Genomic DNA, 24870 nt, shown 5'->3' with positions numbered 1-24870 from the left:
TATGAAGTAGGAGACGTGCATTACAGAGCACTATTATGGGTCTTTTGTGTAATACCACTGTAAAGATCGTTGTTTTCGTACTGGGATTTTCCTTGTTACCGCGTCCTTGCGCCGTAACTACGGTGAGGCCGGCGCGTCCAGCTAAGCACGGTGACGTCACGGGCAGGTCCGTTCATCCGGAAGTCCCCCACCAGGCTGGTTTTTCTACGGACAGTAAATGCTCCTTGGCCCCAGAGAGTCGCTTCGACTGCGGCAGGGACCGCCTGCTGAGCCAGGCTAAGTGTGAAGAGCGGGGATGCTGCTACTCCCCCCTGCAGAACCCTGCAGGCCCCCCGTGGTGCTTTTTCCCCAGCGCGTACCCTGGCTACAGCATGGGGCCCCTCACTCCCACCTCACGGGGCCAGGCTGCAACTCTGACGCGAGACAAACCCTCATATCTCCCCAGAGACGTTTCTACCCTCCGCTTAGAGGTGGTTGAGGAGTCTGCAGGCTGCTTGCACCTTACTGTAAGTAAGGAGCTACTACTGAGGCTGCATATGACACACATCCATAAAGCGAGTCATCATTTGTTTTACACAACCTGTGACGAGAGCAGCAAATGATCTGGTCCGTGTCTTCCTTTAAGTTTAGGGACCCATCTTCTCCACGGTATGAGGTTAAGCTTCCGGCTGGTTTTTCTCAGCAAAGTGCCCACACCCATGAATCCCTCTACAGCCTTGAATACCAGTCGGATCCATTTGGGTTCATAGTGCGCCGAAATTCCAGTGGAAGGTCGATGTGAGTAGCCAGAAAGCTGTCTTCCACTGAACTGTGTACATGTATCATGATCAGGACACAGTATGTGTTTGTTTACTCTCCACCTGCCAGTATGAACACTACTGTGGCTCCAATGCTATTTGCTGACCAGTACCTGCAGCTGTCCACTGCACTGGCCTCGTCCCTCGTCTCTGGGCTTGGGGAGCATTACACCTCCCTGCGCCTGGACCTGAATTGGACTTCTCTGACTCTGTGGAACAGGGACATGGCGCCGCATGTACGTTTATTGTAGGGATTCTCATTCCTTCCCTACAAAGTGATTTTACATTTATAATGTAATCGTGTATGTCCTTCTCTGCAGGCGGATGCCAACCTCTATGGCTCTCATCCATTTTACATTGTACAGGAAGAGGATGGACTAGCACATGGAGTTTTCCTTCTCAATAGCAATGCAATTGGTATTTGATGCACAAGACTCTCTGGCCTTTGTTTTAATTTTTCTTTAATTAAACTATGTCTATATCATAACAACTAAATGTCTTCTGTTATGTAGAGGTGTTCCTGCAGCCGACTCCTGCTCTCACTTGGGTTTCTACTGGTGGAATCCTGGATCTCTACATTTTCCTGGGGCCTGATGCTCAAAGTGTTATACGCCAGTACCTCCAGGTGATTGGTATGTTTGAAACACATCTTTTCATAAACAGTAGCCATAGCGTGTATATATATATTGTTTGTGTTATTTTTAACTGGAGACCCTGGTTAAGCATCCAGTTTCTGTGTTGTTGTTCCCAGGTTATCCAATGATGCCTCCCTATTGGTCACTGGGCTTTCATCTGTGTCGCTGGGGTTACACAACCACTAATACAACACGGAATGTTGTACGACGCATGCACAAAGCCAACTTCCCGTTGGTAAATGACAAGAATAGGATGTTTCCCTGTGGATAACGTGTCCTTATATTATGTATAAATACTGCAATAAGAAAATTACCAGTAGATGTATTCAACATGTGTAAAGTTAATTACACCTGGTGACCCTTTAAAACTTTTTCTCTTAACATATTTGACATCCAGGTAATCGCACACTTTTAAATGCATTTTAAATTATCATTCATCAATTTCTCAGTTGCTGAGACTATTGTACTTTTTGCACTATCAGGATGTGCAGTGGAATGATCTGGATTATGCGGATAAGCGCAGGGTGTTCACCTTTGACCCCAGACGATTTGGAGACCTCCCACAAATGGTGGAGGAATTCCATAAGAGAGGCATGAAGTACATCCTTATTCTGGTGTGAAATTATAGTAAATTATAGTAAAGTAATTGATTCTATTGTAATGGCTGTATCATGTGTATTATATGTATAAATGCTGTCTTAAGAGTGTGACAGTGTTAGATCAGTGTGTTTCCAGCAGATGGTAGCAAAGCTCTTTAAACCTGTGACTGATGTCTTTATGGCTCAGGACCCAGGAATCAGCAGCACCAGCCCTCCTGGGACGTACCGCCCCTTTGATGACGGCCTAAAACGAGACGTCTTCATTAAAAATGCTACAGGCCAGATCCTGATAGGAAAGGTCAGAGCTCTTCTGTCTCACTATGACTCGTAGGCAGTAATCTTAAGATCTTAACTTGGTTTTGCTGCTGCGACACGCGTTTCAAGGTCTGGCCTGGCCCAACAGCCTTCCCTGACTTCACCAATCCAGAAACCGGACAGTGGTGGGAGGACTGCATTAGAGAGTTTCACACTAGAGTCCCTGTGGATGGTCTGTGGATTGTGAGTATAAGAAAACACATATTTAGTGGGTATGTGTTATGTTAGTTTGCATCAAAATTGCAAACTGGCACATTATTTTTTTTTCTAGGATATGAATGAACCAGCCAATTTTGTCCAGGGCTCAGTGGAGGGCTGTCCCGACAGTGACATTGAGAACCCACCTTACACACCCAGTAAGATCAGCTCAGCTCACTGTTACTGAAGCTTTTCAATGCCAATCATATCATTGGTTCAACGTTTACTATAAATGTTTATAGCATGCAAAGCCCATAGACATTACATATCTTGTAATCAGTCTGTGTCTGTCATACAAACAGAGGTGGTCGGAGGCCGGTTGAACTCAGGAACTCTTTGTATGTCGGCACAGCAGAAGCTGTCTGTGCACTACAACCTGCACAACATGTACGGACTGACAGAGGCACAAGCTACACACAGGTTAGACCAGGCACCATTTCATACATTCTCAGCAGCTGATTATATATGTTGTAAAAAACCCCGGGTTTTACTTTTGTGCCTCTGATTGCACGGTGTCATGGATTCCTTCTGGGTGCACAGCGCTCTTTTGAAGGTACGGGGGAAGAGACCGTTTGTTCTGTCTCGCTCCTCTTACCCTGGAATTGGACGCTTCTCTGGAGTTTGGACAGGCGACGTCAGGAGTGACTGGGAGCAGCTCAGATACTCCATTCCAGGTGAGGAGATCACCTTTTACAGGTCTCTATGTGTATGTGGAGGTGTGCTGTCTCAAATGCACCTTTGGTACCTGCCCCTCCCCTAGCGGTGCTGCAGTTCAGCCTGTTCGGGGTGCCCCTTGTGGGTGCCGACATCTGCGGCTTCGGAGGCAACACCACTGAGGAGCTGTGTGTCCGATGGATGCAGCTCGGGGCCTTTTACCCATTTATGAGGAACCACAATGACAAGCCCAACGCTGTGAGACTCTGTTTGTGTGTTTGACTCTGTATCTGTCTGCAAACATGTGGATGTGTAGGTGCTTGTACTGTACATGTGAACATCCTATGTAACAGCAGCTGTACGTTTTTAAAGATCTAGGGATGTGCCCCTGCTTTTCCCACTGTCAGGCCGGCCCCTGTGTTTCATTCATTATGAATAGAGGAAACTCTATCTCTCGTCATCGTATCCTTTGTGTGTTTGTCTCCCAGCCTCAGGAGCCCTACGTATTTGGGCAGAAGGCCCAGGCAGCCATGCGGAGGGCGTTGAACCTTCGTTACTCACTTCTCCCGTTTCTGTACACGCTCTTCCACCGTGCACACGCGTCTGCTGAGACCGTGGCCAGGCCGCTCTTTGTGGAGTATGTCCTCTTCTTTCCTTTTTGCTATATGACTTAAAAACAGTGCACTGCTCAGCTCTCACTTTTATGTTACCTTTGGTTTTTCTCCCTGTGTTTCCATAGGTTTCCCACTGATCCTAACTGTCAGACCATAGACCGCCAGTTCCTGTGGGGGAGTTCACTCCTCATTAGCCCAGTTTTAGAGGAGGGAGCAGTAGAGCTGACTGCCTATCTACCCCCTGGCACTTGGTACAGCCTGTATAATGTGAGTTTCTCAGCTCTATTTATTCATTCTCACACTTAAAAACATTTGGTTAATTGTTCCATGTTTTTCTAGGGGCAGCCTTTCCACAGTAACGGCCAGTACGTTCTCCTGCATGCACCTCTGGACACCATCAACGTCCATGTGAGGGAGGGACACATTCTGCCCCAGCAGGTGAGCATCTACCATTAGAAAACCAGTTTGTCAAGTGGAAGAACAAAATTGCAAGCCTGATGTCTTTATTTGAACGTAAGATGAAGAGGCGACTCTTGTTTTCTTGACTCTACCTTTTCTTGTGAAGGAACCTGCTTTGACGACCGCAGCCTCTCGCTCACAGCCTTTCTTCCTGACAGTGGCGCTGTCAGCGGGGGGCCGGGCGTGGGGAGACCTGTTCTGGGATGATGGGGACAGTCTTAACACATATGAAACGGGGAACTATTGTTACATTACCTTTATTGCTGGACAGGTAGGAAAGACACTGGCAGTGTGTGCGTTATTTGCATTTCAAATGCTGTTATTCTTTTGGCAAAGAGTGTTTATAAAAAATTTTTTTAACTGTGCCTCCATTTTTACTTCTTGTCCCTAGTCTGAGGTGGTGAGTGATCCTCTCTGGCTGAATGGGGCCTTAGATGCTCTGGTGCTGGGGGGGTTGCAGGTGTTTGGGGTGCCGTCACCACCCTCCTATGTTTTAGCCAATGGAGAGAAAGTCATGGATTTCATGTACTGTAGTGACACACAGGTGAGTCCTACTGTATGTAACTTCACAGCTGTATAATGATGCCAGCTACTTCATCAGACTGTAGTAATGTTCCTGTCTGTGTCTTTTCCCACAGGTTTTGACAGTGGCCAACCTGTCTCTGCCCATGTCAAAGGTGTTTCAAGTCCAGTGGTTTCCCTGATAAACAGAACTACATCACACATGTGCCTTAGGAAGCCTCGCCACTCTGCACAGTGGAGCAACTTCATCTAATGCCCATTTTTTCTTTTCTTCAGTGTTGTCAGTTTAATACCTTATAAATATAAATACTGTCGTTTTTAAAACTGTCCAAAGTCTTTTGTATTTTTACGATCCTGTTTATATACAGTCAATGGACATTAGTATCAGAAAGTAGTAATTAATGCTTAAACAAGGACTCTGCCATTTGACAAGTAGATGCGGGGTGGGCTTGGTTTTTGGGTTGGTTGTTTGTTTTTTTATTGCTTAGTGCTTGAACAGATTGTAAAAGCATTGGTCTCTAAATGTAAATAGATTAGATTTTTTTATGTACTGTTATTATTAAAAATTTGTATCCTCATTTAAGATGTCCAGTTCCAAGCAATGCTGCTTTTATATGCTGATTATATTGCATTTCTGCTTCTTATATAGAGATCTACGGCTGAATGTTAAAAGCAGGACAATCAGCCAAGAGTGCACTTTAAACTATAACTGTAAGGTGTCCCTCATGGTACTCTTAGGAAACTGAAAGTGTTTTCCTCTGCAATGACTTTTGGCTTGAAGGATGTATCCCATTTTTCAAGCATCTTTGATGATGTTTCAGCATTAAATATCAATCAAGTCCTGTGTAACCTGGACATACAAATACATGAAGTAAAAAACTGCCAGAGTGTAGCAATTACATATGAAAAAAGACACATGTAAATATTGATATTAATTGTGAACTTACCAATCTTTTCACATCAAAAAATATGAGAAAGACTTTGAAGATATTAGTAGTTTTCTCTGGGTCGCACACCGGGTCTTGCTGATGTTTGAATGTCACAACATAAAAATACTAAGGCTTGTAGTTCTGTGCATCCTTTACTTATTTGTTGAGACACTCCAGCTTGATCCTGGTTTTGTACTGTTAGGCACAAGTCAGGATTGGCTTTAACCAACTCAACAAGTACTTGCACTGCAGCGTGAGACTCAGAGAGTCGAGCTCTATCTCACAGTCCGAATTTGAATCTGACTGCAAATTAAATAAATGCCAATTTTCTCTCTCTGCTGATGCAAGATGGCAGTGAAAGCTCAGCTCCACTAAATGACGTCCCACTTATACTCTACACTATAGTCTATACTCAGAAAATGACACAATGTAACACTCCAACATTTGCTGTGAAAGCAGTGACATCACAGCCAGATGTGGTCATAAACAGCAGACATAACATGTATATCCAATGTATTGTATATGTTGGTAGCATTCGGTCTGTTTATCTGATGATGCGTGACAGTGTTATGTCAGTGTGTGTCCAGCAGATGGTAGCAAAGCTCTTCAAACTTGTGACTGATGTCTTTATGGCTCAGGACCCAGGAATCAGCAGCACCAGCCCTCCTGGGACGTACCGCCCCTTTGATGACGGCCTAAAACGAGACGTCTTCATTAAAAATGCTACAGGCCAGATCCTGATAGGAAAGGTCAGAGCTCTTCTGTCTCACTATGACTCGTAGGCAGTAATCTTAAGATCTTAACTTGATTTTGCTGCTGTGACACGCGTATCAAGGTCTGGCCTGGCCCAACAGCCTTTCCTGACTTCACCAATCCATAAACCAGACAGTGGTGGGAGGACTGCATTAGAGAGTTTCACACTAGAGTCCCTGTGGATGGTCTGTGGATTGTGATTATGTGATATGTAACAGCAGCTGTACGTTTTTAAAGATCTAGGGATGTGCCCCGTGCTTTTCCCACTGTCAGGTCGGCCCCTGTGTTTCATTCATTATGAATAGTGGAAACTCTATCTCTCGTCATCGTATCCTTTGTGTGTTTGTGTTGTTCAGTCTTTCCACCGTAACGGCCAGTACGTTCTCCTGCCTGCACCTCTGGACACCATCAATGTCCATGTGAGGGAGGGACACAAGCTTTTAGTTAAGCGATTGTGACTATTATAATGTCAAACTCTGCAACCGGTTTTGTTTATGTTCAATTAAAATGACATTCTGCCTGATGTCTTTATTTGAACGTAAGATGAAGCGGTGACTCTTGTTTTCTTGACTCTACCTTTTCTTGTGAAGGAACCTGCTTTGACGACCGCAACCTCTCGCTCACAGCCTTTCTTCCTGACAGTGGCGCTGTCAGCGGGGGGCCGGGCGTGGGGAGACCTGTTCTGGGATGATGGGGACAGTCTTATAACATATGAAACGGGGAACTATTGTTACATTACCTTTATTGCTGGACAGGTAGGGAAGACACTGGCAGTGTGTGCAGTATTTGCGTTTCAAACGCTGATTAAGCCTCAATTTGCATTTTATTACTTTGTCCAAGAGTCTGTTAATAAAAATGATTTTCGACTGTAATTCGATTTTTTTTTCTTGTCCCAGGTTTCAGGTGGTGAGCGATCCTCTCTGGCTGAATGGGGCCTAGATGCTGTTCATGCTAGATGCTAGATGGTGCTGGGGGGGTTGCAGGTGTTCCTGATAAACAGAACTACATCCCACATGTTCCTATGGAAGCCTTGCCAGTCTACACAGCTGAGCAACTTCATCCTACTGTATGCATTATTTTTATTTACCGTTTAAAATGGCCCAAAGTCTTGTATTTTTGCAGTCTTGTGTGTATTTGCCTCAGTGGTGGGTTGCCAGTTGGAATGACATTTGCAGTCATATGCTGAGCAGTGATTCACAATGTTAAAATAGGATTCATTGGTCCAACGCACAGTATGATGCTTTTGTCAGCAGTTATTAGTGCTGAAATAAATTTATGATGGCTATGATGATTTTTTTATGTTTTAATGTAGTGCCTATTATTTTATTGTGCATTTTTTATGGGCTAAGCTAAAACTGACTTAAACATACAGGTGTTGCTTCATTGCAGGTGTGTGATGAGATGCTCCGACTCCAGCTCTGGTCCTGATGATGCACCAGCTTTGCTGCAGCTGTGTGATGACATGAGACTGATGCACCAGCTGCACTGTAGCTTTTAGCAGTGACCTTAACGTCACATGACGTAAAAGGTCACCGTTTTGCGGCATAGTAGATTCTAAGATGAATTCCGCTATTTGAACATGTATTTTAGTTTGGTTTGTGTAGTAACGTGTTGTAAAGTGACGACTTTTCATTAGGCATTTTATTTTCGAATCTAAAATTCCCGGTTAATGTGAAAGAAAAATCCTTGGGCATTCCGGAAGCAGTAACATTTGGGGGTGGTCAGGGGGCTGCTATTTAAAGCTAGAAGTATTTTACCAAATGTATAAAGGACATAAGAAAACCTTCCTACAAATTAAAGCGACACGCGTGCTCAAAGCACCTTCTTCCGTTTAAGGTTAAGAATAGGATTTATTTTGAAAGTATCAGGCGGAAGTATAATTTATGCTGTAGAGACAGCAGCAGTCAAACGTGAGGTGTCACTGTCGGAAAACACAGGGATCCAAACATCAGTACAACCCTTAACAACTGAGCTGGTTCCAGGAGGAAGGAAGCGAAACCACGCCGGTACTCGCTGCTCGGTTCTGACCCGCCCGCCGAGATGGACGTCCGACATGGGCCGTAGAGTCCTGCGGCGGCGCTGAAGGTGAGAGCTCAGCCGCTCGGCCCCGTTTCTGTCCACGCTGTCCTGCTATTCATTCATCACAGGTGAGCGGCGGCACCGGGGCGGTCCCGACGCTCCGGTACCGGCGCTCCGGTACCGGCGTCCTTCGGGTCGTTGTCGCCCCGTTGTGCGTAAAACCAACTTTCAAATTGGCCGCAGGCGCGAAGACCGTGGAGCGGTTCCAGCCTCGGGTTTCAGCCACGGTCCGCGCAGCTCGGCTGAAATATTCACGGGCGACGCGGTTCTGACGGAGTCCCAGTTGGACCTAGAAATTCGGAGCGAACGCGCGTCCGCGGTCAGGAGCGTGCGCGTGTCCGACCGCGTCCCGTCCTCGCCGTCCTCCGCGTCTCCTCCATCCGTCCGGATGCCGCGTGCTGAACTTGGGGTCGTGATGATGGAGCTGCTCGACGTGACGGCACGCCTTAGTTCCACAGGCCACGCTGCGGCCGCTCATCTGATCCTGAAACAAGCCGACCTTTCAATGCAGCGAGACAAAGACACGAAACCGCCTAATCCATTACTTAGTTTAGCTGATTATTTGTTGCTCCCTAATTTAAAACCACATACTGTGGTTAATGACCTTGTGACTTTTTCATCTGGAGGAGTTTGTAGTATTTCTACTTCCCACTGACTTCTAGTTACCTGCATGCAAACAAGAACCTTGTCTTTCAGGCTTCATTTTACACTTTCTGTTGCTCTCGGGGCGTTTTTTACAGTTCAGAGGCGGCTCATCTATTCAAACGCCAACCCAGCGTCTTAATGAAGCCCAGAGGTGAAAAGCTGAAACCGTGCAGGGTTGCACATTCTGTGTGTGCAGCTAAATTTTATACTGTACTTAAATGTGTCTTATTTTGGCGGGGGACCGCGTAACGACGTTCTCATGTCAGCATTTTGGCGCTGAGGGTGTGAGTCATTAGATCAAACAGCCAAAGGTCAGCGGGTGTGAGCTGAAGGCCTGAGAGGAGCCTGTCACTTAATGAGCAGCCCGAGCCCTATCAACTGGACCCGGGTGGTTCTGGACGCGCGCACGGACCAAAATAACCTGCGCGGCGGCTCTGCAGCGAAGTCAAGAGGCGACTGAAAATAGCCGCGTGTCGTGTTGGAGGTGCAGCCTGTCGTTACGCTCTTCGTGTTCAGGGGCTGCAGTTTGTGCATGTTGCAGAGCGTCCGGCGCTTTAGCGGCTTCTGGCTTATTTAGATGTTACACACAGTTATTGAAAAAGGAAAAGAATGAGGTCTGTGTCTACTTCATGAATAGGTCACTGCAGAGGTTATGCAGCCGTCAGGTTTGGCCTGTAACTGTCTTTATCATTTTTATGTTTTTTTTAGTCACTCACAACGAAACCTTTTCCTGGATGCAGCTGTTATTTATTATAAATTCATACAATTATAAATGTAATATCTTTGGATAAAGTTTGATACTTGAAAGCATCATCTTCCAGCACATTATGTTTTGTTTTTCATTCCCTTAATCTGATACTTGAAAAATATTTATTAGTTGCAGGCGGGTTTTTTTTTTTTTTTTTTAAACTTAACAAGAAACAAGCACAGATGATGAAACCCCCCAACGTCCCAGTCATTTCAATGAGAATCCAGCTGCGTGCCGTGCCAGCGCTCTTCCTGCCCGGGCTCTGGCATCAGGAAGTGGGGTGCCTGCGTAATCAGGCAGAGTTAAACATGGCCTTTGAGGGCGGAGGAGGGAGCATTCCTCGGATGGAGCCGATGGAGCAGGGAGTCTGTGATCCGGACATCGTGGGCGCTGCTTCCCGTCCGGGCTGAGGTGAAGCCGGACCGGCCACACAAGGCCGCCTTTATGCCGTTTAAAACCCGCTGGCCGTCACTGGCGCACACGACATCTGTTGCCCCGTGATAGCGTAAAGCACACTGTGTGTTGACTCACGTCTCCTCTGTGTGTGTGTGTACACACCGGTTTGTGTGTTTGCAAAAGGTGGGACGCGTCAGGGTTTACGGCACCTGGCGAGGTATTAATAGGCGCAGGTGCGGGGAAGTGCTGAACGAGTCCGGGGGGGAGGAGACGGGGGGGCAGCGAGGGCACTGCAGTAAAAGGAAAACGCACACTCCTCCACAGGATGGGCCCGGTCGCCTTGGACCTGAGGAGATGTCTCTGGGTCGGCTCCTGCGGCGCGCCTCCTCCAAGGCCTCCGACCTCCTGACCTTTAACCCCGGGGCGGGGGGCTCGTCGCTGCGGTCCGGCCTGGATGGCGAGATCATCTTCTCCAAGAATAACGTCTGCGTGCACCCGGCGGAGCCCCTGCCCGGCCTCGCCGAGCACCACCCAGGTTCAGCTCTCCTCATCAGTAATAACACACAGGTCCAGCATCAAAGTAGCAGCGTGGTCTGTGTTGCTGATTGTGATTCAGTCCTGGTGTTGTGTGCGTGCGCTGCCCCCTGCAGGCTACCTGTGTGTGCACGTGGAGAAGGACGAGAACCTGGGCACCACTCTGATTCTCACCTGGGTGCCCAACTCCCGCATCCAGAAGCAGGACGAGGAGGCGCTGCGCTACATCACGCCCGAGAGCTCCCCCGTCCGCAGGAACGCGCGGCTCCGCGGCCGACGGTGCGAAAACGCCGCCGGGCTCAAAGGCGCGACCAGAGTCAGTTACAGGAAAGTGCGTTTGTGTTTTGAACCGCGCTTTCTTCCCAGACCCCACTCCCGTCCTCCGGCGGCGCCGGGCGAAGACGAGGGCGACGAGCGGAACATCAGCGCCAGCGCGTCCTCAGAGAACCACGGCCTGGCGCCGGAGGCCTCGCCGCCGCCGCCGCCGCAGCAGCTGGCGTCGGCGGGGGAGGAGGGCGACGAGGGCTCCTACGAGCTGTCGGACGAGGTGAGCCGGGACAGCACCATGGGCTCGGACTCGGACACCTTCTCCTCCCCCTTCTGCTTGTCCCCCGTCAGCGAGGCGCTGTGTGAGAGCAGCGGCTCGGTCTTCCTGGACAACGAAGCCAGGTGAGGGTTGGGATGTTTGTGGCCTGTGTTTGTGGCCCGTTACGGTTCTTACGCCGTCAGAGGTCCGGTTTAAATGCGTTAAAGGTCATTTAATTGGTGATCGCTCACTGGTGGGTTGCGTAGTATCACCTTCCTTGTTTCAGTCCATCACTGTCATTTTTATGACAGGTCATCAGGGCAGTGGATGAAGCTTGTAATGAAACAAGCACCATCTTCTGGATCTTATTGGACACTACGACAATCGAAGAACTTAAAGCTAGATTAATAGTAATTAGCATCATTTACACTAATTAGAGCATAAAAATGTTTTAAATCTTAAAAATCATAAACAGCCAGTTCTCAAACTGTACTGAACTGTAGTGATCTTATGACTTACGTTGCCTCATTTATAACCCTATGACACCACGCTAACACAGTAGCCTGTTTGTTACCCAGTCTGACAGTTACGCTGCGCGGCCACAAGGGGGAGCCAAGCAGAAAAGAATGGGCGCCGCCAGTGACGGTTTGCGCTGAGAGGCCACACGGTGGCTCAGTGCTCCACCGCTGAACGTCCCATGAGGCTTTGGGCAGGTTCATGGCTTCAGTAGTGGCCATGAAAAATTTGATCCGCTCACTTAAAGCAACTCTGTGTCTGTGTAAACGTTTTATGCAGTCACAGATGGCCTGGACTAAGCCTTCCAGGCCGAGCGGCCCCAAACCTCAGCCCTTCCAGAGATTGTTCTCTAATCAAGGGAGCCATCTGGACAGTGACCGCGTTGCTGCTCGGACCTCACGGCTGTTTGGATTTATGGTTCCCTCCATGGTCGTTTCCTCATGCAGCTATTTGGCCTGACATGCTGCCCGGAGTGTGTGTGTGTGTGTGTGTGTGTGTGTGTGTGTGTGTGTGTGTGTGTGTGTGTGTGTGTGTGTGTGTGTGTGTGTGTGTGTGTGTGTGTTCAAGTCATTTCTAACCACTCTCAGACCCCGGCTCGCTGTAAGTGCAGCCAGTGTGTGACTTGGCAGCGTTCTCCACTTCACAGCTTCTAACCTTTACCGTGTCCTTCTCTCCTCTGGGCCTCGCTCACTCGCTCAGAGTTAGTGTCTCTCTCTCTCTCTCTCTCTCTCTCTCTCTCTCTACCATCTACAGGACCTTGCTTTTCGTCAGTTTTTCTCCATTTCTTCACATCTTACCCTCCTGGTCATTCTGCCTTCTTCTTAATATTGTTTCTTTCTGTGTTGCCCACCTCTCAAATACCCCCCCCCCCCCCCCATCCCAGTCCCTTCCTAAAGTCTGTGTGAAGCCCTTTGATTCCCTGTGCTCCTGGGGTTGTTGTGCTGGGCTGAATGTCAGCTCTCCGGATTAGAGGGCTGAAGTGAGCGGCGCAGCAGCCAAAAAGCCTGGAACCCACTCAATTTCTCTTTCTCTCTCTCTCGCTTTAATTGACACTGTTAAGGGGCCAGGAACTGGAAACATGTCACTTGGACTCATTCAAAGAGAAAGGAACCAAGTATGGGAGAAAGCAATAGTGGACGAAAAGGGGGGAGGAGAGCGGTGGGAGAGGATGAAGAGGAGAAATCTGTCAAAGTTAACGAGACGAACAGAAGTTTTTTAAAACTTCCTTCAGTGTCTTGCAAAACATTTAACCTCATGACATGTAACACAACGCATGGCGGCCGCTGTCGGGCTTTTTTATGTACAGTAGCGCCGTGTTGCTGTGACCCGGACGACGCGTGGTTCCGCGGCCGCCCTCCCTCATGCCTCGTGTCGCAGCCCACGGGCTGGGAGTCCCGTGAGCCCGGGCCGCTCGGCCCTGGTTCTGCGGGTCACCCGGCAGCGCGGCGCCCCTGAAGGGGAGCCTGGCGCCCGTGGGGAGGTGTTATGAGGCCTCGGGGCACTGAGCTCACCCGGGTCCGGTGGGACCGGCAGCCCGGCTCCATCAAAACATGTTTACCTAGTGTAGTTTGTGGCTGCAGAGCCGCTTATTGAGTTTCTGCTCCAATCATGCACGCGGACCGTCTGCGTTTGAACGTGGAAGCGTTTTGTTCCTTTTTACTGTCTTTTCAGAATGTGCGCGTGCGTTAAACAAGCCCGTAAACGCCTCGGGCCGGACCGGCACAGCGAGCTCCAGTGCCCGCGCCTCCCGCTCCGTCTCCCTCCACCCCGCGGTCTGGTCTGCGGCGCGCTACATGAGACAGAGAGCAGTAAATCACCAGATCGCGGAGGGAAACGTGCAGCTTGGACTGATCAGCCTTGTTATTTTCCCATCTGCTAACAGGCAAATGATTAGCCAGACGTGATTGATTCAGGCTGTAATAGATGGGTCCTGGCCCGCCTCCGTCGTCTTAGTTACAGTACCAGCGGGCCATCACGCCGGCCTGTGAAAGAGCGTCCCGTAGAAGGCGAACTTTTCTTTTTTCACATTTGCGTGTGTTGTGTGTCACGTTTTTTCGGCGTCTCCGTCTCGAATGTCGGCGCGTTTAATGCGTTTCTGCGTCGGTGCGTTTCTCAGCTCCAGCGTTTCTGGAGACGTGTTCCGAGGGGCATTCTGGTTGTTAGCTATGCTCCACTTAGAGTGTGTGTGTGTGTGTGTGTGTGTGTGTGTGTGTGTGTGTGTGTGTGTGTGTGTGTGTGTGTGTGTGTGTGTGTGTGTGTGTGTGTGTGTGTGTGTGTGTGTGTGTGTGTGTGTGTGTGTGTGTGTGTGTGTGTGTGTGGAGACGTTGTACATGATAGACACTGATAATCCCCCAGTGTGTGTGTCTTTGTGGCCATGTAGAGTGGGCTGGTGTTGCCACATAAGTAGTTTCTGTGTGTGTGTGTGTGTGTGTGTGTGTGTGCGCGTGCTCTCGGAACCCTCAGCTCAGATTTCAGTGCCGGGAACAACATGCTGGCCGTGGGGGAATGACAGGGGAAATTGGACGGCAGACAGTGTGATTTGTGCATGTACAGATTTCCGTGTGTGTGTGTGTGTGTGTGTCCTCAGAAGCCTCCATGCATTCCTCTCATTCTGAGCCCTTTGGCAGAACCGTATTGAGAGACAAAACAATGCATGACAGAGCTGGGGATAAGCCTATATGTCTGTACTATTATCACCGAGCTCAGCCGCCGCCCACGGCTACGTGCTGCTTATTGTGCAGGAGGACGAGCGCCGCACTCCAAGACAAACAGCGTCGCTCGCGCGCAACGTCTGACCTCTTTCGTGGAAAACTTGAGTCATTCGATCAAACTCCAAGGCATAACTTGTAAAAATCCCAATTCAGCGAGTCTCACTTCCTCCCAGGGAGCTCTGCGAGGAGTCCATGACCCACTCGGTGAGCTCTGCCTCCAGCCTGGAGAGCAGCGGGCAGTCGCAGGGGACGCGCTGGGAGGAGCAGCAGAAGGTGCTCGCTCTGGAGCAGTTGTGCGGCGTCTTCAGGGTGGATCTGGGTCACATGAGGTCGCTGAGGCTCTTCTTCAGGTCAGCCTCCAGTCTAGAGTCGAGGGGGGGTCGCCTTGAAGTCACATTAAGCGGTTGTTGTGCGTTTGCAGCGATGAGGCCTGCACCAGTGGCCAGCTGGTGATCGCCAGCAGGGAGAGCCAGTATAAGATCCTCCACTTCCATCACGCCGGCCTGGACAAGCTGGCCGAGGTCTTCCAGCAGTGGAAGTGCTGCAGGGAAACCCAGCTGAAAGATCAGGTGAGTTCATGAACCCCCGAACCCCAGCACCGCTAGGAGCAAAAACCCAAACTCTGGCCTCTGTGTTTGCGTCAGGTGTCGGATGAGCGGTCCTGCATGCAGTTCTCCATCCAGAGGCCCACGCTGCCGTCGGCCGAGATGCACCCAGAGGAGAAGCTGTACCGGCGCCTGGACGTCACCACGTGGCTGCGTCACCTCAACCAGAGCGGGCAGGTGGAGGAGGAGTACAAGCTGCGCAAGGTGCAGAACCCTGGGCTCCGTCCCTCCCGTCGACCTCCGTGTTCCCTCAATCTCACCGGCTCAGCGGCGCCCGGAGAGCCGCCACCGCGAGTCTCGGTTTCGGTGTTAATCATTACCTCCCACACACACACACACACACACACACACACACACACACACACACACACACAGGACCGGTCTTGGCCGATGTCCCCCTTGTGATTCATTCCAGGTCTCTGGGATTGACTCAGTTGCGGGTTTAGCATCATGCTGAAATGAGTCAGTGGCAGTTAGACCGTCAGCGCGGGGCCACTTCCTTAGTAAACACACACACACACACACACGCACACACGCTGAAATGGAGCAGGGCTGTTTGTTTTCGCCGGACATGCAGATTCTGTTTGTTTGTGAGCTTTCTGCTTTGCACCTCCCGCAGCAGCGTCTGGTAACGTGATAGCCGAGCGCACGCTCCGTGGTCTCGGGTGCCGTGCGCCATTTGCATGAATTTGTCCGTTCGGTATCTCTCCACCGCGTGTGCTCCGCGCCCTCATCCGCCTCTCGCTCCTCACCAGGCCATCTTCTTCGGCGGCATCGACCCCTCCATCCGCGGCGAGGTGTGGCCCTTCCTGCTGCACTACTACGCCTACGACTCCAGCTCCCAGGAGCGGGAGGCCTGGAGGCTGCAGAAGCGCGGCGACTACCACGGCGTCCAGCAGCGGAGGTGGGGCACCCTCAACATGGCTGCAGCGCCGGCTGCCAAGTGCTCAGTCAGTCACACGCGCCGCCATATGTGAGTCCATTGTGGCCCGTGATCACAGGCGCTGAGCCGTCAACAGGCACAATCGGGGAAGTGTTGAGGGGAGGTGCCGGGCGTGAAATAAAAGGTCTCCGGAGAGAAAAACATGTCAGCGTTCATCAGATCACGCGCTCCCATCAGAAGGAAGTGTTGCAGCACAGCAACACTGTGCACGAGCACAGCTAAAGGCTGAGCTGCTCCTCTGCAATCACAGTGATAATTGGACAGGTTTCATCTCCGCGGCCCCGTTAGCATTTCGAGCACATCACAGGGTCCTGGCGAAGTCAAGTAATTAGAGCCCTCGCGCTGATTGTGATGTGAATTCCTTTAAAGAGCGCTCCGGCAGACGAGCCCCCGGGGCCACGGGTTGATCGTTAGGAGCAAGGATGCAGGACGCATGCGTTTGGCCCCTCTCTCCTAGCTTGTCTCCTTTCCTCAGCAGCATTGACTGTGAAGCTAGAAACGGAAGAAATGCAGTGAAGAGACCTTTGACGTATTCGCACATTCACAAGTGAAAAATCCTCTTAAAGATAAGAAATTCTTTTTTTTTTGGTGAATGTGTTCATTGGCACTAGTTATACTTTCACATAAGTTCAAGGCCTTTAACCTTTAATTGCTATTTTCATCATGTACCTACATAGAATAAACATCACTTAAAGTATTAGTCCAGAGTCTAGAACTGTGCTTTTCCTCTTGAATGTTCCCACATAACATGGGAATACCTTTCCTGACCGTAGAGGTGAACGCGTGCTGTATCAGAGACAGGAGGCCGGGGACCCTCCCGCACAAACACGCGGCAGAAACAGTTGCGCGGCGTTGCATCAGGTGCGCGCTCCGTATTCCCGGCGGGGCCTCATGGAAAACAAACAGAGTTAATTAAATCCCCTCTGCTCGTTAGGACCCACGCGGCGGCTCGTCCTCGCCCCGCGCCCGTGGCTTTAACGCCAGCCGCCCGTGTCTCCCCCAGGTTGTCCATGAGCCCGGAGGAGCACAGCGAGTTCTGGAGGAAGGTCCAGTTCACCGTGGACAAAGACGTGGTGCGGACGGACCGCAGCAACCACTTCTTCAGGGGCGAGAACAACCCCAACGTGGAGATCATGAGGTGGGATCAGCGCTCCCGTGTCCCACCTTTTCCCAGTCCGTCCTTATTTTCCCCATTCCTCAATGAGATGCACAGGCGTACCTATTAATTTCATATTCTGAACCCGGGGGGAGCTGCAAATGAGTTTCATGCTTTATTGACTCTGACTAAGCCGTCTGAGCACTTTTGATGCATACTCCCAGCTAATGGCTTTCTAAACGAGGAGCGAGAGGATTTAAATAGCATATTAGTTTAGTGGCTCTCATCGAGGCTCCTGGTATTTGCCAAGGTATTATGTGATACCAGTTGTGCTCGTGTCAAATGCGGGGCACTTATCTCACACCATCTCGCATCTATTCTACCTGTATGTCGCAGATACGCGTCTCTGTCACTGGAACGGAAGGTGCAGGCGTCTTCTCGTCACCCCAGTCATCTGAAAGCACAATGTGCTTTCCTGTCGTCACCTTTGGGTTTTTTTCCTTACCTGAATGTTTGTTTTCCGTCATTAACGTTAGGCTAAAAATGTCCCTGTTTTTTTTTTTTTCCTTTTGTTTACACGGCGTGTATTAATGCATGAGCACTGCCAGGAAAGTTTTCTTTAAAGTATCCATATTCAGGGAAAAGGGGAGGAAAAAAAGAAATCTCATTAATTAGCTCCCTGGTTACCAGAGCAGTTGGCATGGCAACAGCTGAAGCAGGGCTCGTGTTGTTCTGGGCATCACTATGCTCACACACATATTAACATTGGGTGGAACCATACCTTATTGTGGTTTTGTTGAACTGCACAATACACGTGTGTCGTTTGGAAGAGACTGTGGGAAGTCGCGATGATTGATGTGAATGATGCTGCGTTCGTTGCACCTTTTGAGACCTCTGCCACCGTTCTCGCCTCAGACGGATCCTGCTCAACTACGCGGTGTTTAACCCGGACATGGGCTACTGCCAGGGCATGTCGGACCTGGTGGCCCCTCTGCTCACCGAGATCCAGGATGAAAGCGACACCTTCTGGTGCTTCGTGGGCCTCATGGAGAACACCATCTTCATCAGCTCTCCGCGGGACGAGGACATGGAGAGGCAGCTGGTAGGAGCCGTGTCCAGAAGCTTAAATGATAATACACTCCTTTTTGCTTATCTCCTAATTGTCTGGTGTATTTACATACAGTTATTCTAATCAGGGTTTTTTTTTTGCTTGCATCTCTGCGACTCCAGGGTGAAATTCAGTTCCATTTCCTGATTCCTGGTTGTTTTTTTCCATTTCCTGATATTTTTGTGACATGTTGCTTGACTTAATATGACTCAAACATCCGCATTCCACGCACGCATTGAACGCCACGCGCTCACCTTGCTCTTAACCCGTGCCCCCTCCCCGCAGATGTACCTGCGGGAGCTGCTGCGCCTCATGCTGCCCCACTTCCACCACCACCTGACCAGGCTCGGGGAGGACGGCCTGCAGCTGCTCTTCTGCCACCGCTGGATCCTGCTCTGCTTCAAGCGCGAGTTCCCCGACACGGAGGCTCTGCGCATGTGGGAGGCCTGCTGGGCCCACTACCAGGTCGCTCCCTTCGAGCTGGAAGTCGCTTTAGTGGCTCAACCTGCAGTCATTGTGCCCCGTGCATGCCCCACCCCCCCCATATCTGTCTGCTACGGGGTCCAGTAAACTTGTAGCAGCATCGTAATCGGAGTCAGATATCAGTCTGTCTGGCTCGGGCCATCTGTTCACTCTAGATGTGCTGATGTTCAGCCACAGGTGGTGATGGAGGAGATAGCGGAGCGAAACCGCGGCTCAGATCATACTGTTCTATAGGGCCGTCTGCAGCGCGTACGTCTGGGTGAATTACCATTGATAGTACAGGAACCAGGGCCGGTAGATGAGTATGCAAATGCATGTATAATAAAATATGAAGAGCAAACACAGAATAAAGTCCTATCTGTTTAATCAAACATGTGTTAAAGCTTTTATCTTCCTCTTAATTTGCCCTTTGAACTAGATTAGATGATTATTTGAATTTCACGCGTATCTGTTGCTCTCTGTTGCGTATCTGTGGGAAGCCTCCGCATTGTTGCCTGCAGCAAGGGCGTAACCTCTGAGCGCAGCGAGAACGGAGAGCATGCGGTCATTCGTTTACACAGCGCTCTTCCCATATTTCTGCGCTTTTTGTCCTCCAGCCTGGAACGCTGCCCTGACCCCCTTTCCGATCTCTTCACAGACGGACTACTTCCACCTTTTCCTGTGCGTGGCCATTATTGTTCTCTACGGGGAGGATGTGACCGAGCAGCAGCTCGCCACGGACCAGATGCTGCTGCACTTCAGCAACCTCTCCATGCACATGAACGGCGAGCTAGTGCTTCGCAAGGTTTGTATAGTGTAGCTAGGTTTTCTGCAGCTAGTAACTATTTGAGTCGTTTGTAGTTCGTGATGATGCTGGAGAGTTTCCCACCGCCCTTTTTGACCGGCCTTGTGCTGCCCAGAGACCTTGCAGCACTAAATGGGATGCTGCTCCTCCATGCAGAGGATTTATGATCTGCATCCCTGCCTGCTCATGTTTATGGATGCTGCCTTAGCGCTGCTGCAGCCACAGGCAGCGAGTGCACGTTGGCATGCGGCTGGCGTAGCGCCGCCTGTTATTGTTGCCCGGGATGTTGTTTTTTTTAGCGTTTTAAGAGCAGGCGGGGCGGCGTTTCTGCTCGGGGGAACGCGATGCAGCGCTGACCTTGACGGCGTTCTGTTTTTCCTTTCAGCTTGAAATCAAAGCTATTGATTTATTTCAGCGTTTGGGCCTTTTTTTACTGTCGCCTCTTTCCTTGTTTGCCATTCGTATCACTGTCCTGCTCCCTCAGGCCCGCAGCCTCCTCTACCAGTTCCGCCTGCAGCCCAGGATCCCCTGCAGCCTCCACGACCTTTGTAAGCTGTGCGGCCCGGGCATGTGGGACAGCCGCTACATCCCCGCCGTGGAGTGTTCGGGCGAACACCCGGACTCGCAGAGCTGCCCCTATGGAGGCACTTCCACCCCGCAGCCCTCCTCGCCCTCGCCGTCGTCCACGCCCCTGCCCTCACCGAACGCCACGCCGCCGCCTCCTCCCCCGGAGGGCAGGAAGGGCTCCAAAGCGCGAGATATTTTCACATTCCGGAAGCAGTCCTGAGTAGGAGGCTGCGCAAAGGTTTGGATCCATCTGCTGGATTCTTGAAATGCCTGCTGCTATCGGACTCCTCCGCAGCCGCGGCTCCGGGTTTCAGCTTAAGTGGTTGGGTCACTTGATCCTTTCCTGCGGTGCAGAGTGTTATTTGCAGCAAATACGATCTTGTTAATTTGCAGCGAGGGGGGTGAGGGCTAGAGAGGAGGACGCTCTCCTCTCGGAGCGGGACGGACAATCATTAGCCGCTGTGTCGGTCTGGACCTGCTTCGGGTTCTGGTCGGCTGCCGGCTTTCTTCCATGGGCCTGTGGACAGGGGTTCACAGTCGGGTCTGAGGCAACGGACCAGAATTAGTGCAGACTCTGACCGCAGCTGAAATGGAGCTAGGGATGAATGAACTCAATCAAAAGGAGGCTGCACTGCTTCTCACAGTGAAGTATTTGTGAATATATCAGATAAAAATGTGCATATGTCGAATATGAACAGGACATTTTTACAGTGAAATCCAAATCCTGGGTGTGAACAAGAAGGAGTTGGCACAGATTATATTATTACTGGTAGCCTTTTGTTTGATTTTATTAACCAACAAGTTGAACGTTTGCGTTGATATCGGCGGTTGTGAAATATTTAGCAATATTATCAATGCATGAGCGATTCTTTACATATAGGAGGCACATGTTTGTTGAAGAAACACACAAGCCCGAAACAGAGGAATGAATGTGTTTACATGACAAACCTGCACATGACAGGGCTCCGCATACCTGCCCATCAGATCGCAGTAAAGACACCACACACAATGATATCTGTGGGTGTTTCTGATGCGCAGGAGGAAGCCGGCTGTAAATGTTGGCATGTTTGTGTCACCGGTGCAGAAGCTCATCACGAGGAGGAGAACAGGTTCTCCCGTCTCTCCGTCTGTTTTGTCTCCTGCGGTCGCGTTTCTTTTCTCAGCTCTCGCCTGAGAGTGGATGACATCATATCAGTGCTAGGAATCGGTCCGTCGTGTGAATGTATCTCCATTTCACGTTTGCTCACGTGTGTGTGTGTGTGTGTGTGTGTGTGTGTGTGTGTGTGTGTGTGTGTGTGTGTGTGTGTGTGTGTGTGTGTGTGTGTGTGTGTGTGTGTGTGTGTGTGTGTGTGTGTGTGTGTGTGTGTGTGTGTGTGTGTGTGTGTGTGTGTGTGTGTGTGTGTGTGTGTGTGTGTGTGTGTGTGTGTGTGTGTGTGTGTGTTTAAACCTCCATTTCAATCTGCCTCCACAGACACTAAGTCACAAGTTTAATTAATGACTGCTCCTATAGGAGGTTCATCACTGAATGTAAGCTCTGTCAAATGTTGATGTTGCTGAGCATCAGCATGAGAGGAGCCACTTCTTGGTATTAATAAAATTGTATTGAGATTCTACACAAAGTCTTTGTATTTTGTTTTGTATCTTCCAAATGAATGTAGGAATCAATAATAAAGAAAACTATTGAAAGATAAATACATATTTTAGTGTTAGATCTTCTTTGATAACCACAAAAAGATGACTAATATTAACTTCAACATTACTTGTTTGTGTTTTAATAATTTAAATCCATGATGTAATGAAGCCAAAGCATCTTTTGTCATAACTTTATGACATTAGAACTATTCTTAATAATGAATTCATTTCTAAGGTGGGGAATTCACTAATGTGAAACCAGGAAGATAGTGCGTCTTATATTACATACCAGGGTCTCGGCTGTAAACAGGCTTTATTAGACAGATTCTAGTTTCCTGTGGTGGTTTCCTTGCTTTTCCAGGAACCTTCAGACCACAGAAAAGCACCTGAGGCTCGAGACGAGAACAACACTGTTGTGCCTTGCTCATGTTTGCACCAACACTTGTTATCTCTGGGTGTTGAAGCCCAGACACGCACCGGTGTGATTCTTTGCTCACTCTGCTCAGCAGGGCAAAGTTTGAAGTGTCACATTTCCATCTGTGCCCTTTTTATCTGCAGCTGCAGTTACTGCCGCTTGTGAAAATAAACCGAATTTCACTTTGCAGAGTGATTCATTTTTTTGTATCTGGCGTCTAGATCTAGATCTGAACCAACATGAACCCTCACAGAAGGTTTTAAATTCCAGGATCCAAAACATCTTGGAGATGAGAAACGCACCTCATTGTTTGTCTAAACCAGAAAATCAACTCTTTATTCCTCTCCAGCTATGAAAGATGTTGGGTTTTGCTTCTTCAAACTCTGCGGAGATGAAAACGGTGCGATGTGGATTCTGCTTCACGGGGGATTTCCTCTCCAGTTTTCTGACAAACAATATAAAGCCTCCCGTGAGAAACGGCGGCCGAGGCAGATGGTGCGTTTCCCAGCGTTGCGCCGGGTGCAGTCTTATCAGCGTCTGCTGTTTGTTGTGGCTGTTCCGCACTGTGTGTGTGATGCTCAGACATTTGACAGCGATCGACTGACTGGAGGTCGCGCCCGACAACGCCGTCAGGTGTCGGTTCCTCCAGGAGGAGCCTGCGTCCTCCATTTCCCTGGTTCTCAGTGGTTTTGTCAGGAACCAGCGCGTGGAACCCACTAACATCATATTTATGCGTCCCCGGCGCTGCCTGGAACCTTTCTCTGTTTGACCCTTCACTGTTTTAATCAGGCTGATTAATGCGAGGCATCGCCAGGATGAGGATAATAGTTTCAAAAGGAAAATGACTTGGAAATTACCTTAACCTACACTGGGAAACCGCCCTGGGACCTAATCCCATTGTGAGCAATTCTCTACTGTACGTGTGATTATCCTGCTACCCAGAGACCCCGCCGCCTCCGATTGGGGGCTCGCCTGCCTGCAATTACAGCCCATTAGCCCCTGATTGATAGCTTCTCTAACGGCTAATGCAGTTCCACGGCAGACAACAAGATGAAGGGGAAAATGACAATAAATGCATAAATGAATAAAATGCCGCTTCTCATTACTCAAATCTTTGGCCCCTTTGGATCAGCGGAGTTAGTAATGCAGCTCTTTATTCCTATTACGACTGAACTGAACCAGCGATAAGGTCTGCGGTGCGACAGTTAGACAGGAGGTTCTGAGCCCGAGCCGCCGTCCCCGCTGCGTCGATAAGCAAAGCAGGCAGCGAGCGCCTTTGTGCTGCGGCGGCGCTGAAGCGCGGCTCTTTGCATGAGAGGGCGCCTCCTCGGCCTCGCCCTCCCAGCATCCATCAGGGCTGCCCCCTGTTGAATTACAGCCCCCCCCCCCCCCCCTCCTCCTCGCTGGGTGACAGCGTGGGGCCTGGCTTCTCTCCTGTTGTGAGGCCGCCGTTGAACGCTGGGTTATTACCCCCTAATTATCAATTACAGGGCCCGGCTTCCACACCTGGAGCGGGCCGGGCTGGGAATGAGCTCAGCCCATTAGAGTAGACCTCTGACTGGGCTGTTTATGGAGGGGGCTGAGCTCCACCTTCTGGAGGTGTTAATGGGGCCTGCGTGTGCAGGCTGATCCATCAGGCCGCCTCATCGCGCTCCGTGCTGCGCGGCTGCTGCCATCGTGGCGTTGGCGGCTGGTTTCTCGCCTTCGTCAGGGCACATCTGGTTAAGAAGAAACACCTGTCAGCCACGAGCCCCAGACCTTTGGCTCGTAGGAAATGTGGCTCGTTTGGTGGTAATATTAAATATACTCCGGATTAAATGGCTTGAGCAAACGTCTGCTCCATTTTTGCTCCTCTGGCTTCAAACCTTCGTGATCTCCAGCACCGACAGTACATTTTTATTATCCTATTGTTTCCATTTGTTGTTCTTTATATAAATCCCACACGTCATTTGTGATGAAGTGTGACAGAGGACGTGCTCGGGTCGGATCCTTCGCTGTGGTCCGTCTATTCATGACGCACTAGAAATAGACGTCTTCTCAGCCCTGAATGCAAATGGGTCGACTCGGCCTCTTATCGTCACAATGGAGCCCGTCTCGCGTGCGCTCCATTCGGCTGTTAGCGGCGTTTAGGCTCCACGTTGCGGAGGGGATTGAAATGAAAATGAGGCATTTTCTCAAAATAGCCGCGGGCAAAGCGGGAGAAGGCGCTCGGCGGCGCATCGGGGGTGACGGGGGTGAGGACGCACGTCGTGGCTGTGTGTGCGCTTTGCCTCGCTCTCGATTGAAGAGCGCGGAACGCGCCGAATGAACTGTGCAATCGGTTTATGTTGTACAAGATTGACAGAGACATGTGTGTGTGTGTGTGTGTGTGTGTGTGTGTGTGTGTGTGTGTGTGTGTGTGTGTGTGTGTGTGTGTGTGTGTGTGTGTGTGTGTGTGTGTGTGTGTGTGCGTGCGTGTGTGTGTGTGTGTGTGTGTGTCACATCCTCCTCGCCCCTTTGATCTGTGTTTGTGTTCCCATACTTTGGAACAGAACAAGGGAGGAAACGACTTGTCTTTTCACAATAAAAGAACAATTGAAAATCCCATATTTGCTGGCTCTTATTGTC

General features: G+C 50.0%; 2 protein-coding genes across 5 annotated transcripts; both read left to right on the top strand.

Annotated features, from left to right (window-relative positions):
- Positions 1 to 12: 12 nt before the first annotated feature.
- On the top strand, positions 13 to 5376 carry gaa (alpha glucosidase). The gene is made up of 19 exons (XM_029159079.3): positions 13 to 506; positions 626 to 777; positions 868 to 1033; positions 1118 to 1214; positions 1310 to 1429; positions 1549 to 1667; positions 1915 to 2046; positions 2219 to 2329; positions 2416 to 2529; positions 2618 to 2702; positions 2847 to 2964; positions 3085 to 3218; positions 3305 to 3456; positions 3687 to 3835; positions 3938 to 4079; positions 4152 to 4250; positions 4378 to 4542; positions 4663 to 4815; positions 4910 to 5376. The coding sequence occupies exons 1-19, from the start codon at positions 36 to 38 to the stop codon at positions 4973 to 4975; spliced, it is 2745 nt and encodes a 914-aa protein (XP_029014912.1). The 5' UTR covers positions 13 to 35; the 3' UTR covers positions 4976 to 5376.
- A 2986-nt stretch (positions 5377 to 8362) lies between these two features.
- Positions 8363 to 21912, top strand: tbc1d16 (TBC1 domain family, member 16). 4 transcript variants are annotated; one of them, XM_029159093.3, is made up of 13 exons: positions 8363 to 8560; positions 10668 to 10878; positions 10994 to 11156; positions 11244 to 11546; positions 14804 to 14980; positions 15052 to 15199; positions 15275 to 15439; positions 15991 to 16139; positions 17182 to 17316; positions 18190 to 18376; positions 18668 to 18847; positions 19503 to 19649; positions 20134 to 21912. In XM_029159093.3, the coding sequence occupies exons 2-13, from the start codon at positions 10698 to 10700 to the stop codon at positions 20434 to 20436; spliced, it is 2238 nt and encodes a 745-aa protein (XP_029014926.1). In that variant the 5' UTR covers positions 8363 to 8560; positions 10668 to 10697; the 3' UTR covers positions 20437 to 21912. The 4 variants fall into 4 exon arrangements, with proteins under 4 accessions (XP_029014926.1, XP_029014925.1, XP_055366997.1 ...); XM_029159092.3 differs by having other exon boundaries at positions 15991 to 16208; XM_055511022.1 differs by having other exon boundaries at positions 10668 to 10896.
- The last annotated feature ends 2958 nt before the right edge of the window (positions 21913 to 24870 follow it).

The sequence above is a fragment of the Betta splendens genome, chromosome 8 (genome assembly GCF_900634795.4).
Source record: "Betta splendens chromosome 8, fBetSpl5.4, whole genome shotgun sequence".
NCBI lineage: Eukaryota > Metazoa > Chordata > Actinopteri > Anabantiformes > Osphronemidae > Betta > Betta splendens.
This window is presented reverse-complemented; position numbering and strand designations above follow the sequence as displayed.